General features: G+C 37.6%; 3 protein-coding genes across 3 annotated transcripts; 2 read left to right on the top strand and 1 right to left on the bottom strand.

The window, feature by feature from the left end:
- The first annotated feature begins 4,794 nt into the window (after window positions 1-4,794).
- On the top strand, window positions 4,795-6,079 carry LOC109046681 (protein PET117 homolog, mitochondrial-like). The gene is made up of 2 exons (XM_019064460.2): window positions 4,795-5,000; window positions 5,885-6,079. The coding sequence occupies exons 1-2, from the start codon at window positions 4,905-4,907 to the stop codon at window positions 6,035-6,037; spliced, it is 249 nt and encodes an 82-aa protein (XP_018920005.1). The 5' UTR covers window positions 4,795-4,904; the 3' UTR covers window positions 6,038-6,079.
- A 261-nt stretch (window positions 6,080-6,340) lies between these two features.
- Window positions 6,341-14,917, top strand: LOC109046675 (cysteine-rich protein 2-binding protein-like). The gene is given in 11 exon segments (XM_042749562.1): window positions 6,341-6,353; window positions 6,852-7,109; window positions 7,279-7,400; window positions 7,622-7,743; window positions 8,242-8,477; window positions 9,089-9,478; window positions 11,900-12,480; window positions 12,561-12,694; window positions 13,875-14,050; window positions 14,129-14,319; window positions 14,398-14,917. Coding segments are annotated over 11 exon segments (2,397 nt in total). The 3' UTR covers window positions 14,572-14,917.
- Window positions 14,918-15,104: 187 nt separating this feature from the next.
- On the bottom strand, window positions 15,105-15,965 carry LOC109046985 (double zinc ribbon and ankyrin repeat-containing protein 1-like). The gene is made up of 5 exons (XM_019064743.2): window positions 15,929-15,965; window positions 15,832-15,833; window positions 15,635-15,762; window positions 15,465-15,539; window positions 15,105-15,393 (listed from the first exon to the last, which is right to left on the bottom strand). Exons 1-5 carry the CDS (start codon window positions 15,963-15,965, stop codon window positions 15,303-15,305), a joined length of 333 nt encoding a protein of 110 aa, XP_018920288.1. The 3' UTR covers window positions 15,105-15,302.
- Between the last annotated feature and the right edge of the window lie 2,845 nt (window positions 15,966-18,810).

Here is an 18,810-nt window from a genome sequence, read left to right as displayed (position 1 = left end):
TGGTTTTGGTTTTTTATATCTGTTTTTAATTTGTTTGTTTTTGGAATAAAGCCCTTTGTTGCTATCTGTTTGCTCAGAACAAATGTATACTGTATATCTTTGTATGATTATTATTATTATTAGTGGTGTTTGAAATAAAAAATAAAGTCACATTGTAAAGCATAAAGTGATGCTTTGACATATAAATTAGTAACGCTGTCAAACGTTTAATCGCGATTCTGTGTATATTTATTATTTGTATATATATATATATATATATATATATATATATATATATATATATATATATATATAAATACACACATACAGTATATATTTTGAAAATATTTACATGTATGTACATCTCTATATTTATATTAATATATTTTATATAATAAATAAATAGCTATACAATAAATATATAAACATAACATATTTTCCTGAAATATACATGCATTTGTGCGTATTATAATAAATATAAACAGCACACATACATATATTTGTAAACAAACACTTTTATTTTGTATGCGATTAATCACGATTATTCATTTGACAGCACTATAAATTAGAAGAAAGTCAAAATAACAAAACAGTGCGAATGACAAAACAAAGAATAAATTAGGCAAATTAGAATAAATTAGAGAAAAGTCCGTTTTTAAATTAATTCGCAATTTCAAGATAAAATGTTGAAATTTGAGAAGTATTTGCAGTTGCAAAATAAAAAGTCATGTTGTAAGATACAAAATCACAATTACTAGAAACAAAGTCATAACTGCAAGACATAAAGTCTTACTTTGAGAAATAAAGTTGCAATTATGAGGGGGAAAAAGATGTAGTTGTTTTGCGATAAATGTGCAATTGCAAGATATAGTCGCACTGCAAAAAATATGTAAAAAATAAATTAGAAATATAGCCAAAATAGTGAGAAACAAAGTCAGATTTCCATATATATAATCAGAGAACTACAGTGACATTGAGAGACAAAAAATTCACAATTATCAGAAATATAGTATAGCAAGTGTGAGTAAGACCTTAATCTGAAGTGCAAACTGGCTTCTGAAAAAAGTGGTCAGAAATTGCTTATAAATTTCACAAATAATTACAAAGAAGCAGCACATTGAATTAAAGCAGAAAGACAAAAAAAAATGTTTTTTTTTTTTTTTATGGTTTTTTTGTGGTATTTTAGTGTTATTTTTGAAAGCTTTTTTCTTTTTGTGTGTTATTATTTTGTATTTATTTTTTTTTTATTATAATACTCGAGAGGTTTTATTCCATCATCTTTCATTAAAACCTTGCATCAGTCCATGTTCCCCCAAAGCTTTGCTCCACAGTTCATGGAACTTTTGAAGATTTGTCTAAAACACTGTTAACATTGTACACATCCACCCACTCACACCAACACCGAATGTTTCCTTTTCTCAGAAACTATTTAATGGGAGGCAAGGTAAAACATAGTAGCTCATCAGGTGGGAGTCAGTTCACACATCATTTCCAGACCTGATGAAGAAAAGGATGGTCTACAGATCAACAAACAGCCAGGGAATCTGTTTACTTAGTACCGAGACATCCATTCCTATGCTGATTTCTTACAGGAGTAGCACCCAGCTGATAAGTCTACTTTTAAGGTGTGTTGATGGGACGGTGCATCAAAACGGCATAAGACAGATCAAAAAATGAAAAATGGAGACAGGAGCCACTCAATACACCAAAATGCTAATACGTGTCAACACATGCAATGACCGCATTTCAGAGATAAGATTCCTTATATTCACCGCCAACACTTGCAAATTGAAAATGCTAAGGTAACATATTTGTTTAGGCTCCAAATTCCCTGTTTGAGCCCCATTGGTTTATGGTCTTTGGGAACAACCACACCTGCCAGCAGCGGTAAGTACAATTACAGAGCCGTGGAGGTGAGGGGGTGGAGTACGCTGGATGTTTGCTTTAGCCGTCACTGACGAGGGGTGTTCCATCAAACAAACCTTTATGGCAACCCCACAGGACATGCAGCTGAGCTACTCCAAACACCAGATGTGCATGTTCATCCTTCTGACTCAGATGCAGAAACAGAGATATTTTCCACAGTTAAACAATTGACCATAATGACGGTTGCATTGTGGGGATGCATGCAGGGTTTCTTTCTTTCTTTTTTTTTTTTCTTTAAACTGTGTTGGCATAAAAATTACTGTTAATGTCAAAACTATAAACACAGCCATCATAACAGATTTTAATTGTACAGGACATCAAAATTGTTTTCAGATAAAGTTTTTTTTTTTTTTTTAATTTTGAGTTGTTAAATTAGAATGGTTGAATATGTCAGTAGTCCATTTTAAAGGGTAAATTAGAACATTCTAAAATAAAATCATATTTAATTCAATGTTACTTGTCATTTTTTTATAATTTGTGAAATGTTCAACAGTTATATGTAAGACTTGTCTCAAAGTACATCCTACACCAAAGATCAATACATTATCTATAAAATCAAAGTTAATTTATAAAAAATTATAAAATATAAATCCATAGTTGACATTTCAAACATTGATTAATTCTATTATTTCTGAAAATAGCATGTGTATGATAACATGTTCATGGGTGATTTATACTGAAGAAAAAAAACACTTTGTAATAGAATTTTAAGAAATTCACAGCTGAATTTAATTCAGTTTTAATTCTACTTGAATTCACATTTGATTTACAATTCTGCTTCCTGTTTTCTTCCTCAGTTCAAAATAAGGAATTGATTTTGAATTCAAAAGACATTCTCAATTCATTTCTAATGGCACACGACCCTGGCTTTATATATATATATATATATATATATATATATATATATATATATATATAAAACCGAAAAAAACTATTCATAACTTGCTCCTTGTGTAAGTTGTCACTCAGAGATAGACACACACACACACACACACACTGTGCTTCAGATGCTGGAATTTTGACCAGTATATCGTGTTCTGCACTGAGGAGTCCAATACACTTCTGCAGGAGATGAGGACAGAGAACAAGGAGGCACAGGATGATGAGCGGAATACATAATAACTCTTAACATGTGGATTCAGACTTGAGGCAAGAGGAAGAGAGGAAATGAAAAATAAAAAAAGACCTACTGAGGAAGCAAAGATTTTATTTAACAAAACAACATCTTTGCTTTAAAAGTGTTTGCTTTAAAGCAATTGCCTGATTGATTTTTGTTGGCAGATCAATAATCGGTCTTTACACCAGACATGGAACCTTCGAGTTGATAAAACCATGCTGGACTATATTCAAAGTACTAAAGATAAGCAGTTTTTTCAGTGACTGGAATCAACAGTTGTGCTTGGGATAGTAGGCCTACACTACCATATTTGTGACCCTGGACCACAAAACCAGTCAAAAGGATCTTTTTTTTTTTTTTAAATTGAGATTTATACATCATCAGCTGAATAAATTAGCTTTCAGTTCATGTATGGTTTGTTATAATTTGGACAATATTTGACTGATATACAACTATTTAAAAATCTGGAATCTGAGGGTGCAAAAAATAAAATGAAATAAATGAAAATAAATTTTAAATATTGAGAAGATCGCCTTTAAAGTTGTCCAAATGAGGTTCGTAATCAAATCAAATTAAGTGCTGATATATTTACGATAGGAACTTTACAAAATATCTTCATGGAACATACCCAAACAATGTATTATTGGCTATTGCTACAAATATACCCGTGCTACTTGTCACATTTATGAATTAGGCATCATGTATAATGTGTAGGCTATATTATGAAAATTTTTTGCATCAGCTATGATTTGTAAAAACATTTTTTTTTTTTTTTTTACCATGTTGGTCATTATTCCTTTATAACGCAAAGAGTTAAGGTGTTTTACACACTCACACGCGTGCACGCGCGCGCAAAATCACCGTTTTTATATCCGAAAACATGTTGCATAATAATATTTGATCATGTTTGGATTGTAATGTTATATACTATGCATTGAAAATCAAAGTGATACATTTTTCAATTCATGTCTGTGCAAAATATCTAAACGTGGCAGTCCGATCAAGTAATAAAACCAGGGGGGAAGGAAGTCGACCGGAAGTTGAAGTCGGCTGCGTGCCGCCATCTTGTAGCAGAACTTCACTTGCGTTAGCATCCCATTGACTCCCCATTCATTTTGGCGTCACTTTGACAGCGAATAACTTTACATCTGAGGCGTTTAAAGACTCCATTTGTCCATTATTTATTTCTAAAAAATACACGACAATGTATAAAGGGCTCCATTACCTTCTATGTTACATTAGGGCCCCGTAGAAACAGTTTTTGTAAAAATAGGCTAACGATTGCGTCATAACCACTCGACTCTCTGTCGCACAGTAGAGAAATTACCGTACAGACAGAAGGAGAAGCTCGCAGGCAATCGGGGAGACGTCAAGAGATATGGCGTACTGGCGTTACATTTTAAAATACTATACAAAATAATTAATCAGAATACTTACTCCTGCTCACTCAGGCCAAAGAACTCCCCGCTCAAGCTCTCCGTCTCTGCAAGATTAACGATGGCAGTTTGCACGCACAGCTACTAGAAGATTTACATCTGTCAGACAGGTTGCTGACGTCATCAAGTTTAGTTTGAGTCTGCGCGTCAGAAACGGAAGTGCTAAAAATCGCTAAAAACGGGCTTCACTTGTCTCAATTGAGTTCCAATGGGGTCGCTGTGTCCATTTCTTTTACTGTCTATGAATAAAACACGCAATGTTGCTGATGTTATGTGAGCACTGCGCATGCGCAATAATCTGCTCTCCCTCCTGACCGGTAGGCGACAGTAAAACGCCCGACATCCTACTGAAATCACCACAAAAGAATCTACTCCATTCTGTTTTCAAAGTGCCCTAGCATCTATCATTCTGCTGCAGTAAAATCTTCCAGTAATGCTCAATAACTATGTCTAAGGCCTCTAAGGTTGTCCTGGGAGTATCGGTAGTGCTCACTATCAGCACCGTCGCAGGCGTTCACATCAAGCAGAACTGGGACAGGCAGGTAAAACACTCTTGCCCTTCTAGCCATATGAGCACCATGCCTTTATGAGGCACTATTATTCATGCATTAATTACTGTTTACCTGCAGTGTGCAGTATGCATGCTATCAAAACAAGAAAAGATGTGCTAGAGAATGTGTTTTAAGGTTTTTATCTAATGCATCAAGTCTCATCCTACAAAAAAACGTATTAAAGTTATTTTAATATATTAATATATTACAGTGTTATTTTGGCTGAAATGCTTTCGTTCGGAGAAGCATGTTTATTTTAACTAAACGATTATTTTAACTGTCAGTTGCTGTTGTTGCAGTTTATAAGAGTGTTCAAGCTACTGTTTTATAATAATTTTTTTTTGGTATGAGCAGTGGGAAAAAAAATACGGAAAATGAGCCGTTTTCTCATTTTTCTAATTTCAATATTAAATAAAAAAAACAATGAATGATACACGGATTAATGACATTTTTGTTACTGCTGAAATAGTGTTGAACTTTCTTCTCCTGCGTCACATTATTTATGAAATTTGTTTGAGCAGCGCCCTCTTACTGTACAGACGCGAATTTACATGCTATTTTTTTTTTTGTTGTGATATTGCTTTTAAGTTTGTTATTTAAATTTTTTTATGTATGTTCTGTGATAAGTTAGGTTTTGGTGTGATGGTTTTTTTAAAGTAACTCAAAAGCAAGTAACACGTTACTTTCCATAAAAAAGTAACTACTGTAATTAGTTACTTTTTTAGGGAGTAACGCAATATTGCAATGCATTACTTTTAAAAGTAACTTTCCCCAACAGAGAAGCTATGCCTTTGGTTATTACTTCAAATGGCACGTATGAGTAGTATAAATGTGGAGTGTTTAGATGTTAATTAACACATCTGTCACATTCGCAGAGGCTGCGTGACGGAGTTCTGCGGGATCTGGAGCGCGTGGAGCGGAAGCGCGAGAACCTGCGCGTACTCGAGGAGCAGATCCAGCTGACGAGACAGCTCGTGAACGAGCGCGACAGACAAGAGGCAGACGCGGCGCGACCACACAGTTCATAAACCGACCGGTAAAACTAATTATTATTATTTACAGCTAATTTACAGCTGTATAACGTTTACTCGGGTTTCTCTCACAACTCTGGTAATTTTTTTGCCCCTACGAAAATTAACCATGGTTTCACCACAAATAAAACCAAAAAAGGTTACAATAATTAAACCTTGGTAACCACAAATTAACCATGATTTCGCTACATTAACCGAAGTTTAACCATGGTATTTCTAGTAAAACTGTGGTTATACAAATGGTAATCAACAACAACAACAAAAAAAACATAGTTACTACACTTTTACTACAATAAAACCATGGTTAATTTTCGTAAGTGTTGTAATTTTTGTACAATAAAACCAGGGTTTATTTTGGTAAGAGTAATAACAAAATGTACTTTTGATAATTACCATTTCAGTATCATTCACCATGGCTAAATATGAATGCATCTTATTATATAATATATTATACACACATATATAAAACGTTTTATTTCAGTTGGCCCAGAATTTCACTGGCCCTGTCAAAAAATAATAAATAACTGTTATTGTTTTCATTGTTTGTAACCCATGTAATCTTGTATTCTAATTAATAAGAGCATCAAATTTTAGATACCTGTAAAACTTCACAGTTGTCTATTTCAATATTCTATATTCTTCCTAGCGTAACTAATAGAATGTTCAAACATTTTTAAAGACAAGTAAAAAATACTGAATTCAGTTCTCTTTCGCATCTTACTGCGGTTGAATGGTTTAAATTGTCAAGAGTGTCCTGAGAGTCCTTCACGCTGGCCCTGGATCTGGTAGGTTCATCTTGTGTTTTATTTAGTTGTAATCGGTTTCCTCTTATCTCTTGCGGCACAGGATGAGGAGACCATGTGCACGTCAGCCTCTGAGGGTCTGGAGGAGGGCGAGGTGGAGGGAGAAACTCTCCTCATTGTGGAATCAGAAGACCAGGCGTCTGTGGATCTGTCTCACGACCAGAGCGGAGACTCTCTGAACAGTGACGTCGGGGAAGACGGAGAAGGAAGCTGGAACGAGGATATGTCCTTCTACTGTGACAAGTGCCACAAGTGGATCCCAGCTGGTGAGAAGACCAATGACGGGGGATGGCACGTCTGATACGCCCTCATGTGACCAGATTAAGATCTGATGTCTGACTTGTGATGAATTTGTTCACTCAATAAAGACTGGTCTGAAAAAAAAGTGCTTAGTCCCAGAGCTGTCTTTCTTTTCTTTCTCCTTGTATGGTTCAGGCCAGCTACGCGGAGAGCAGCCAAGCTATTTGAAAGGAGACAACTTTTTCAAGTTCACCTGCTCGGACTGCGCCGAAGACAGGAAGGAGAGTTTTGAGAGGATGAGGCTGACCTGGCAGCAGGTATTTAACCTGGAACAGTTAAAAGAAATGAAACCATATTTAGTTAGCTACACAAAAGCTGTCTTAAAGAAAATTTCAGTATCGTTCCTTGAAGAAAATCTGTTTTACAAACTGTTTTAAAAATCTCATAATATCCAAATAAAGAGACATGACACGTGATATAATTCTGTATTCTGGCAAAAAAAAAAAAAAGTCAATATTGTTTGATTTTATGCTTCTAGGTGGTGATGTTGGCCATGTATAACCTGTCTTTGGAGGGCACCGGACGACAAGGTTACTTCAGATGGAAGGAAGATATATGTGCATTTATTAGTCGGCACTGGACCTTCCTGCTTGGTTCTAGGTGAGACTGAGTATCAAAAGTATATCACAAACCTTATATTTTGTTTTAGAATCAATATAAAGTGATTATAAAAGACAAATAAGTATCAGAATGTCTATTTACATTTATATTCAATAAAGTAAAAAGCATTTATTTTCAATAAAAATGAAGGAAATAATCAAAAAGTTGAAAATAAAGTTTAGGGTAGGTGTAGGGAGGGCTTTATTGTCCAAATAAGGTGGCATCCATTTAATAATTTAAATTAAAATTATAATTCACACTCAATACGTTATAGTTGCATACTGTTTTATAATGTACTACAATACTGAGGTGCAGATAATTGCCTCTATTTGCATTAACTAGTATAGCATATCGCTAAAAAATACTGCTATTTTAACATAATGTAAACAGAATCCATTGCTATTTGTAAATAGCATCCATCGCTAAGAAAATATGCTATTTACACTTAGTGCAAATAGCTGCTGCCAGTAAGTATGTTTTATGATTATACACTCTTAGGAAGAAGACGTCGACATGGTGGAGCACTGTGGCAGGATGTTTGTCTGTCGGCAGCCCGACGTTTTTCCGTTCAGGAGCACAGGAGTTCGGAGAACCTGGCTGGTGGAAGCTAGTCCAGAATCGGCCGCCTACTCTACGGCCCGAGGGGGAGAAAAGCTCTGCGGCTTCACTTAAAGCCAAAGGTACTCATATTTTGAATTACAATTAATGCTTGGATTGGCATGTTTTGAATAGTGGTCAACTGATTTAGGTTATATTAAAAAAATGATGTTGAAGTCGCAATGTAACAGAAGTACTACCAACAGATCTTTTTTTTTTTTTTTTTTTTATTCATTATGTATTTATTAATGTAATTTGTAGTAGTTGTAATTTGTAGCAGATTTTAAAATAATAAAAAACTGTAGTGTGTAAATCCTGTGATTATTTTAAATTTATTTAGATGAAATTGAAGTATAGCAGTATTCACGTTATTTTCCAGTGTGAAAGTAAGCCATTTTCTGTGAATGTGCGAGATTTTCTAGGTAATTGAAGTATAGCAGTATTAAAGTTGTTTTAAAGTGTTATGGGATACAAACCAGTGTGTTTATGATTCTAATACATAAAAATATGATGATATCAAATAACCGTTTGCAGTATTATTTTTGTATACCTAAAATGACTGTTAGCGGATGAAACCAGAAGCCTCATACTTTTAAAATTCAAAATGGCCTATGGGCTTATTGGTATCAGTGTTTAAATATCATTTTTGTACTGCAGTATTTTTCCTTAATTTGAAATGTAAATCTAAAATTTTTGGGAAGCCTCATACATTTAAGTTCAAAATGGAATATTTGCTTGTTGGTATTAGTGATTGTGTATGGTTTGAGGAAGCGTGGGAGTCGGAACCCAGTGGAGAATGCCATGCAGCTGAAAGAAAAGCGTTCCCGAACACAGGAAGCTAAAGAGATCCGGCGTGCGCAGAAGGAGGCGGCCGGGTTTCTAGACCGCAGTGCCTCATCCACACCTGTCAAACTGGGCAATCGTGTGCGGCGGTCAGAGCCGTATCTGGAGAAGGGTGAAGTCATTGACTTTTCCTCTCTCAGTTCCTCTGACAGAACCCCGCTCACCTCTCCCTCTCCCTCCCCTTCGCCCGACTTCTCCGCCCCTGGAACGCCCGCCTCACAGTCTGCTACGCCCAGTCTGCTGTCAGAGGCCGACCTCATCCCAGATGTCATGCCCCCTCAGGCTCTTTTCCACGGTGAGATGCTGCACTTGGTAACTGACCAAACACCTACTAATGGTCACTATTCTAGGCAATCAGACTTCCAGCTGATAGATGCTAAAATGGGCGAAAAGATGCCATAGACTTTCCCTGAGGGTCTGTATGTACACACCAGGGGTCAGTTGCATAAAGCCACAATGTTAAGACTGTCTCAAGAACTAGTTTGGCCAACTAGCAGATATCCAAGAGGAAATCAGTCTTATTTTTTTCGATTCAAGGGCCAATCTAACTTTTTGTAACTGACTTACATATGACTTACAAGTATTCTTGAAGAAATCAAATTAGATAAACTAGTCTAAGCAGTTTATGGGCCAATCTAACTTTTTGTTTGTGGATTTCGTGTGATTTTGGTTTGTTATTTGGGATCCCAATCGAAGGGTTGTGAGTTCGAGTCTCGGGCCGGCAGGAATTGTTGGTGGGGGGAGTGCATGTACAGTTCTCTCTCCACCTTCAATACCATGACTTAGGTGCCCTTGAGCAAGGCATCGAACCCCCAACTGCTCCCCGGGCGCCGCAGCATAAAAATGGCTGCCCACTGCTCCGGGTGTGTGTTCACAGTGTGTGTGTGTTCACTGCTCTGTGTGTGTGCACTTCGGATGGGTTAAATGCAGAGCACGAATTCTGAGTATGGGTCACCATACTTGGCTGAATGTCACGTCACTTTCACTTTAATCAAATTAGATAAACTAGTCTAAGCAACATAGCAACATTCTAAGAACCGCCCAGAACACCCTAGCGACCAAATAGCTACATCCGTACAAACTGCCTAAAACACCCTGGCAACATTCTAACATTCATAAATGGACAAAATGTGTTCCGTGAATTAAAAGTTGCTGTGATTAAAAGCGACTGCCAAATGCATAAACATGAATTTTAATAACCACACAAAACACCCTGGCAACCACATAGCAGCATCCTATTGATGACCAACCTAAACACCCTAACAACCACATAGCCACTTCCTAGCAACCATGCAAAGCACCCTGGCAACATACTAACAACCACACAGAACACTCTAGGAACGCCCTTGTAACCACCCATTCTTCTCTAGCAACATCCTAACAACCCTGCAAAACATCCTGGCAGCCACATAGCAACATCCTATTGATGACCACCCAGAACACCCTAGCGACCAAATAGCTACATCCGTACAAACTACTCAGAACATTCTGGCAAGATTCTAAAATCTAAAAACAGATAAAATGCATACCGTGAATTCAGAGTTGCTCTGATTAAAAGCAATTGCCAAATGCATAAACATGAATTTAAATAACCACACAAAACACCCTGGCAACCATATAACCACTTCCTAATTACCATCCAAAGCATCCTTGCAACATTCTAACAGCCACGCACATCACTTCAACAATCAACATTCAGTACATGACCATTCAGTACATCCTAACCAAACAAAACACCCTGGCAACCACATACTGTAGCAACTTCCTATTGATGACCATTCAGATCACTGTAACAATCACACAGCAACATCCTAACGAACACCCAGAACACCCTGGCAACAGTCTAATAACCATGCGGAACATTTGAGCCAGCCACAAAGTTACATCATTTAACGGCCACTCAGTACACCCTAACAATCACCCAGAACAGCCTAGCAACCACCTAGCAACATTCTAACAACCAACCAGAGCACCCTAGAAATGCTCTTGTAACCACCCATAATTCCCTAGTAAAGCCCAAGCACCCAACTAGAACACCTATAGGGGCTTTCGCACCGAGGGAACCTTTTCATAGTTTCCTGGAACTAATTGCAGAAGCTCCTGTTTTTTTGGTGTGGTCCCACCAACAGGAACTAGGAATGGTTTTAGTTCTAGGAACTCCATTTGGAGGAACTAAATTAGCTCCTGCTTCAGAGTAGGGTCTAAAACAGTTCTATAGAAACTATCAGTGACGTAAGTGTACGCTGATTGGCCAAACACATACGAAACACCGGCTACCCGGCCGTGTAAAAATATTTACTCCACAAACATGGAAAACAGCAATAACAGCATTTAGCTACCTGTTGTTCTTTTCTCATCTTCAATGATATGTAACACTGAAAGTTGTCATAGCAGATATAGTCAGATTTTCATGCTCTTTCTATCGCGTAAATTGTACATTTACATTCAATCTCCGTCATCACGAGACACACAACAAAAACAGCTCCGATCACATGTCCTTCATTCACCGGTTGTTGACGTTGTAAAAGCCGCACATAAAGACATTGCTGTTGGACGCTTCAGAGTTCACCTAGTAACGCCCCACCAACCACGCCTATTTTTATAGTTTTATATATTGATAGTTTATTCATATTTGGTAATGAACAGAAAAACTATTAGGTTTTTTTGTCACAGCATCTTGTTTATTGACTGCATACATTGTGTTACTTTCCATCAGACGATGAAGAATTGGACGGCGAGGGCGTTATTGACCCCGGAATGGAGTATATTCCCCCTCCCAGCATGCCTTTGGCCACCGGCACCATCATGGTCAGGAAAAAGATACGTCCAGCAGAGCTGATCAAACAAGAACTGGAGAGTGAAGATGAAGAGCGGGGTAGAGATGGTGAGGAAGACGAGGGCCAGGATGAAGGCTTGTTGCCAGCAGGACGGGGGCGTGGGATTGAGCGGAGAAAGGTTCTCCAGGATAAGGGCGAGGGCTGCGTGTCTTTGCCCACCCCGCGCTACACGTTCATCAGCCTTTACGAGGAGCGTATGCTGCTGCACAGGCTGGAGGCGTGTCCGCAAGCGCTGGCCGTCACGCCACAGGCCAAAAGACTGCATCGCAAGCTACTGGTGCGACAGGCGAAAAGAGAGCGAGGGCTCCCCCTGCTGGATGTGGATCAGGCCGTGAGCGCTACGCTCAGTCTAGTGGGGGGTGTGTACGGGGCACAAGGGGGTTTGGCCAGCCACAGGAGAAGCGAAGAGGAGAAATACAGAACCACCAGCAAGGACCTTCGAATACTTGATCGCTTTCAGGTAAGCCAGAAGAAAACATGTAGCTACAGTATGTATTGTTACTTCTGTTGAGAAACTCAAAGTTTTGTTTTGTTCCTCAGTCAACAGTGACTGTAAGAAAGGGGTTTTATCAGCACACAGTGTCGTTCTGGCACAGGCTGATGGGTTCTGATGCCTGCATGGATCAGACCATCAAGAGTCCCTACACGTCCAGAGTGCTCAAGCCGTACATCAGGTACACATTCTGAACATTTACACAAACTTCATTTCTTACTATTACGAGCTGTTGGGATTTGATGCATGGTGGAAGACAAGATTTGATTTTTACTCTTTTGAAATAAGAGTTGAGATGAAAGGACAAAATAGTGTTAGGTCTTGTCTTGAAATGAATAAAATTTTGTACACTTCATGTCCGTGAAATGGATTTTGTTAATTTCTGAGAATGTTAAGTACTTTAGGTATTAGATAACATGAATGTTTGAGTAATAAAAATCATAGAAATTATTATTATTATTATTATTATTATTTACATAAAATAGATATTATAGATATTAAGTAATGTTATGTTTTTCCGGGTCACTTTTGACCCAGAAGAGGTACATACAAATTTCAAAACAATCTATGTGTAGTACAGGAACAAAACTTTGTAAATGGGCAAGACTATCAAAATACATGTTTTATTTCAGATTTATAAAGTATTTTTATAGATTAAATTTTTAGGATATTATTTATAAGTATACACTACTGTTAAAAGGTTTGGGGTCAGTAAGATTTTTTTTTGAAAGATGTCATTTAAGTTCACCAAAACTGCATTTATTGGGAAAATACAGTAAAAAATTATAATATTGTTAAATAATTAGTTAAAATAGCTATTTTATATTTTAGTAAATTTTGAAATGTAATTTATTTCTGTGATAGAAAGCTGAATTTTCAGCATCGTTACTCCAGTCTTCAGTGTCACATGATCCTTCAGAAATCATTCTAATATGCTGATTTGCTGCTTAAGTAATTTGAAGTTATTAATATCAATGCTGAAAAACATGTTTAATTAATAGAAAGTTCAAAACAACATTTATTTGAAATAGTAATCTTTTGCAACAATTGATCAATTTAATGCATTCTTGCTAATTAAAAGTATGAAAGTAATATGTATTACTTTAGAAAAAAAAGTTTTGACCTCAAACCTTTGAACAGTAGTCTATTTTTAAAGTGAAGTTTTCTTAAAAATGTGTGTAAACACATATACTCTAGTGTTCAAATAAATCAGATATTATGGAAGCTATGCTGCAAAACAGACTTGTTTAGGAAAAGTTGTGGCTATGAGCCGTGAGGACACTAACGTACGACCATCCATGTTTACAAACCCCATGGTGACCCATGTGTATGTTTATGATGATGTGTATTATTGTGTGTAGGAGAGACTATGAGAGTCGGCCGCTGAAGCTGCGTTTGCTCTCAGAGATCCGTGCGTATCCTCACAAGAAGGACCCAAATTGGGCTGCTGAACCTGACGCACCTATAGACTACTGCTATGTACGGCCCAATCACATCCCTTCTGTCAACTCCATGTGCCAAGACATCTTCTGGCCTGGTAATCATCTTTTCATCCTGTGTAAGATTTTGGGTGAAGCTAGGTCCCGATGGAGTAATAGGTTCTTCTGTTCATCAGGTATTGACCTATCAGAGTGCCTCCAGTACCCAGACTTCAGCGTGGTGGTGCTTTACAAGAAAGTTGTCATCGGATTTGGCTTCATGGTGCCAGATGTGAAATACAACGAGGCCTACATCTCCTTCCTGCTGGTGCATCCTGAATGGAGGCGAGCTGGTATCGCCACATTCATGATCTACCATCTCATTCAGGTGAGTCAGAAATAAATCAACCACGTTGAGTTAACAAGCTTCAGTTGATACAGGAATTTTCTTTTCTTCTCTCTGTAGACCTGCATGGGGAAGGATGTGACCCTTCACGTATCGGCGAGCAACCCTGCCATGCTGCTCTACCAGAAGTTCGGCTTCAAGACAGAGGAGTACATCCTGGACTTTTATGATAAATATTACCCGGTGGACAGCAAAGAGTGCAGGCATGCATTCTTTCTGCGCTTACGCCGCTGAGGAGCCTAAGCTTTGGGTTTTGTACGTCATGTAACTTTGTTGTCGTGTGACTCAGATGTCAGTCAGGGAGTGTTTGTTAGTGTTATCACAATCATATCACAATCGTTTGAGGCTTAGTGTGATTTATTTTATATTTGGTTCAATGTTTAACCCAAAGCGAAGGATTTGTTTCTCTGCATACATACACCAGCAAAAGTCTCTTCCTTCTGCACCATAAACGCAGCTAAATTAGTTTTTCGTAGTTTAAAAATGTCTTTCTATCACTTTTTTGTTTTGTTTTGTATTCACACAGTTGCACAGATAAAAATGTTGCCACCTATTAATTAAATATCAAAATATTTCATAATGCGTTGCTTCTTTTTTATTTATGTTTCGTTGTCAAAAGTGCTTTCTGTGGTTTGGTACTAATTTAAAAAGTTTATAAAAAGGTAATATAAAGTACTGTCTTACAATTCCGTTTTTTTTTTATTGCAAGAAAAAAAGTCTGAATTGTGAGAAAAAAAAGTTGCAATTACTTTTTTTTTATGCTGTGGTGGTACCAAGCTTCCATGGTGCATTTTAAATGTATATGACATAAATATATAATTAATAATCAATACTTTCACTTGAATATGTCAGTTGAGATTTGGATTGGTTAAGATGTGGATTGTCTCAAGAGAACGTATCCAGTCCAGATGGGCTCCTGGCCTTGGTGTGGCGCTGTAGCAGATCCTGTCCCATGTGAGCTGCCATCAGAGAGACCACAGACCTTCTCCCGGCGGCCACAGCATATCATACGCCGTCTGTCCATGATTGTTCTGCTTTCTGATACTTGCATTACACCTGCACAAGAATGAGATATTTTTTAAACATGCCTTTGTAACGTTCTCACCATTAAAGTTTGTGAAACTCACCCCAGGAGTATCTCAGCGCTCCTCAGACCTTCGTTTCCCAGAGCTGCAGCCTCATGCAGCACCGTGTTATTCAGCCTGTGGCCAACATAGATGATTAATAATATTAATTTGCCTCGGATTATTACTAGACATATCAAAAGGAAATTGAAATGAACTTGTTTCAAACTCACGGTCCAGATGCGTGGTTAACATCATCTTCTCTCTGCACCAGCACAGGAATGACATCATGATGCCCGTTTAGCACTGCAGCAACCAGAGCGGGACGGCCATCACTTCCCAAACATGCTGGGTCAGCACCCTGCAGAGATACGCCATCATTATAAACACACCTATAAATATATACAGCTACACAAAAGATTCCAAGTACATCTAAAAGAGTGGTCACATTAGAGAAATGTTGGCAAAATTTCACAGTTAAAGGGACAGTTCACCCAAAAATGAAAATTCTGTCATTAATTACTCACCCTCGTGTCGTTCCATACCCGTAAAATCTTCGGTCATCTTCAGAACACAAATTACGATATTTTTGATGAAATCGGAGAGCTTTTTGACCCTGCTAAGACAGTAAATGATTTACCACCTTCAAGCTCATAAAATTAAGGTTGAACCACTGATGTCACATGGACTATTTTAATGATGTCCTTACTACCTTTCTGGGCCTTGAACTTGGGAGTTGCATTGCTGTCTATGCAGGGTCGGAAAGCTGACGTATTTCATCAAAAATATCTTAACTTGTGTTCAGAAGCTGAATGAAGGTCTTAAAGGTTTGGAACGATACAAGGGTGAGTTATTAAAGTTTTCATTTTTGGGTGAACTATCCCTTTAAAAAGGTCTAGTGATGTATGAAGGAAAAGACCTGCGGGGTCTACTTGAATTTCTTGAGAAAACTGTTTGCGAAATCTTTTGCAAAATCACGTGGATTCCTACTGAAAAAAATATATTTCTTTGAAAAATATTTTGGAAAATAATGATATTAATTATACTTAAAGGGCTCTTATTTAGCTCATTTACTAGTTGATAATTTTGTGCAGTGGTCTACTTGAATGTTTACATGATTTGATGTTCAAAACATTATTTTGTTGTACAATTTACATTGTGCGCACCACCTGTTTTCACTCTTTATCTGAATGCTCCATTTTAGTTTTGATTCCTTTAAAACTAGCCTTCTGAAAAGTCCAGTCTGCTCTGATTGGTCAGTTGGCCCAGTCTACCACTTATAGCAGGGATCCTCAAATCTGGCCCACGAGATCCACTTTCCTGCAGAGTTTATCTCTAACCCTAATCAAACACACCTGAGCATGCTAATCAATGTCTTCAGAATCATTAAAAAATCACAGGTAGGTGAGTTTGATCAGGGCTGGGGCTAAATTCTGCAGCGCATTGGCCCTCCAGGGTAAGATTTGAGGAACCCCTTACTTATAGCTTATGTTGGAAACGTAATTGCCCTTTACAATAACCGGTGCATATGGCAAGCATGACGTGGATAGATAGATCATCTAATTTTGGAGTGGACTTGCAGATTGATTACATGCACAAATATCTATACTACACACTTAAAAAGATATAGACTAAAAAAGCATAAAAGGTCCCCTTTAAATTGCTGTGGGGTTTTTGGAGCTGTGATTGGTTCTTCACCTCATCCATTAGCTGCTGCACTGCTGAGATCTGGCCCCGCCCCTCAGGCCCCACCTCCTTAAGAAGCAGACTGTCTTTAGACTCCTGAGAAAGACATTAACATTCCTGTTGTAATGTTTCTTTGTCTAAGAAATAAAAAGACCCCAAAAGATTATTTAAAGCTATTTTTGTGTTCAATGAGAAAGTATCAAGTAGACATTACAAATAGTGGCTTTAGAAAGAAATATTTGATTCAACATAAAATTCCTTACACATAAAGCATTTAGGGTACGATGGCCTAACATAAACTATGGAACATAAAAGAAGATCATTTAAAAACATCTCAGTAATTTTTGATAATATAATGGAAGTCACTAGTGACCAAAACAGCTTTGTTATCAACAGTCTTTAAAATACCTTATTTTATGTTCCACAAAAGAAAGGTTTGAAATGACAGAAAATTATGACAGAATTACATTTATTTTATTTTTTTTATTTTTTTTGGGTGAACTATCCCTTTAATGTTTTTTGTTGTTATTATTATTTTTATTTAATGAAATTATCCTCTAAATAAGACACTAAATCTGCCAGCAGGTGGAAATAAATGTCATTCATTCATTTGATTCGTTCAAACAGTTGATTCATTCAGGGATTCAGTAAACGGCTCACTTTATGAATAGGTCTTTGGATCACTGGTCCACATGATTAGTTCAAAACGCGGATTCATTTAGAAACTCAGAGACACAACAATTCTGTTGTGGCTCTAGGTAATATTTTGTTGGAAAAATTGAGCAAACAATATTGCCAATATTGTGTTTAAAATATAACACAATATCAACTTCTTATTTACTGAACTGCTGCATAAAATCACATTTTCACTCGTTATATTTGGAACAAAATCAGCACTCGTGTAATACTGCTCTCGTTTGTTGTTTGTTTTGGTGTTATATATGTTTTAGAGTTATATTAATTCAGGTTTATTTTTTTTGCTATAACTGCATTTATGTAGTTGTTGCCCTGCATCATATTTGTCATCAGTCAACTGTATGAAATATAAGATGATGTACGGGTCAAGGGGCACGGCCAGTGCATTGACTGCGTTAATATATATATATATATATACACGTGTAGTGGATAGTTCTGCTCTTTGCCCAGGCGAGGTTCTCCAATCAGAGCTCTAAACTCATTATTATTCTGAGTGTAACTGCGCAGATGAGCGCAAATGTGATCCAGCTGCTTCCTTCAGTATCCTAAATCATACACACACCACATAAACATCTGTAGAAGTCATGCTTATTTATTTGGAAAAGGTTAACTGTACAATAGTCTACCTCGACCGGGACTAATGGCAGTGAGGAGGGGCTTCCTGTCACTCATCTGCTCCTGTCTGTAAAGCTCCGCCTCCCTCTGCTGGCTCTGTTTTTTTCAGCTCAGTGCTGGAATGGAAAAACAGACCCACTGTCTGCGTCTGTGCATCTGCACACATGCGCAAACCCGCAGCTGGAAGCTCAGTTGTTGATTCAGGTGCCTGAACTGCCTGGCAGGACGCTGAAGACTGTATGAGAAAGAGCGATGATGAGGACGATATAATACTGTACACTTTTAATGAGCACTAAACAGGCTGTGTACTGTACCTGATCAGCGTCCTGTGTGTCCTGTCCCTGGTTTACATGTGAGGGCGTCCTCGGTGGGCTGTCCAGGAAGACACCACAGCCACCGCAGTAGAATAAGG

The sequence above is a fragment of the Cyprinus carpio genome, chromosome B22, assembly GCF_018340385.1.
Source record: "Cyprinus carpio isolate SPL01 chromosome B22, ASM1834038v1, whole genome shotgun sequence".
Classification (NCBI taxonomy): domain Eukaryota; kingdom Metazoa; phylum Chordata; class Actinopteri; order Cypriniformes; family Cyprinidae; genus Cyprinus; species Cyprinus carpio.
Note: the sequence above shows the minus strand (reverse complement) of the source record. Positions and strands in the feature narration are given on the sequence as shown.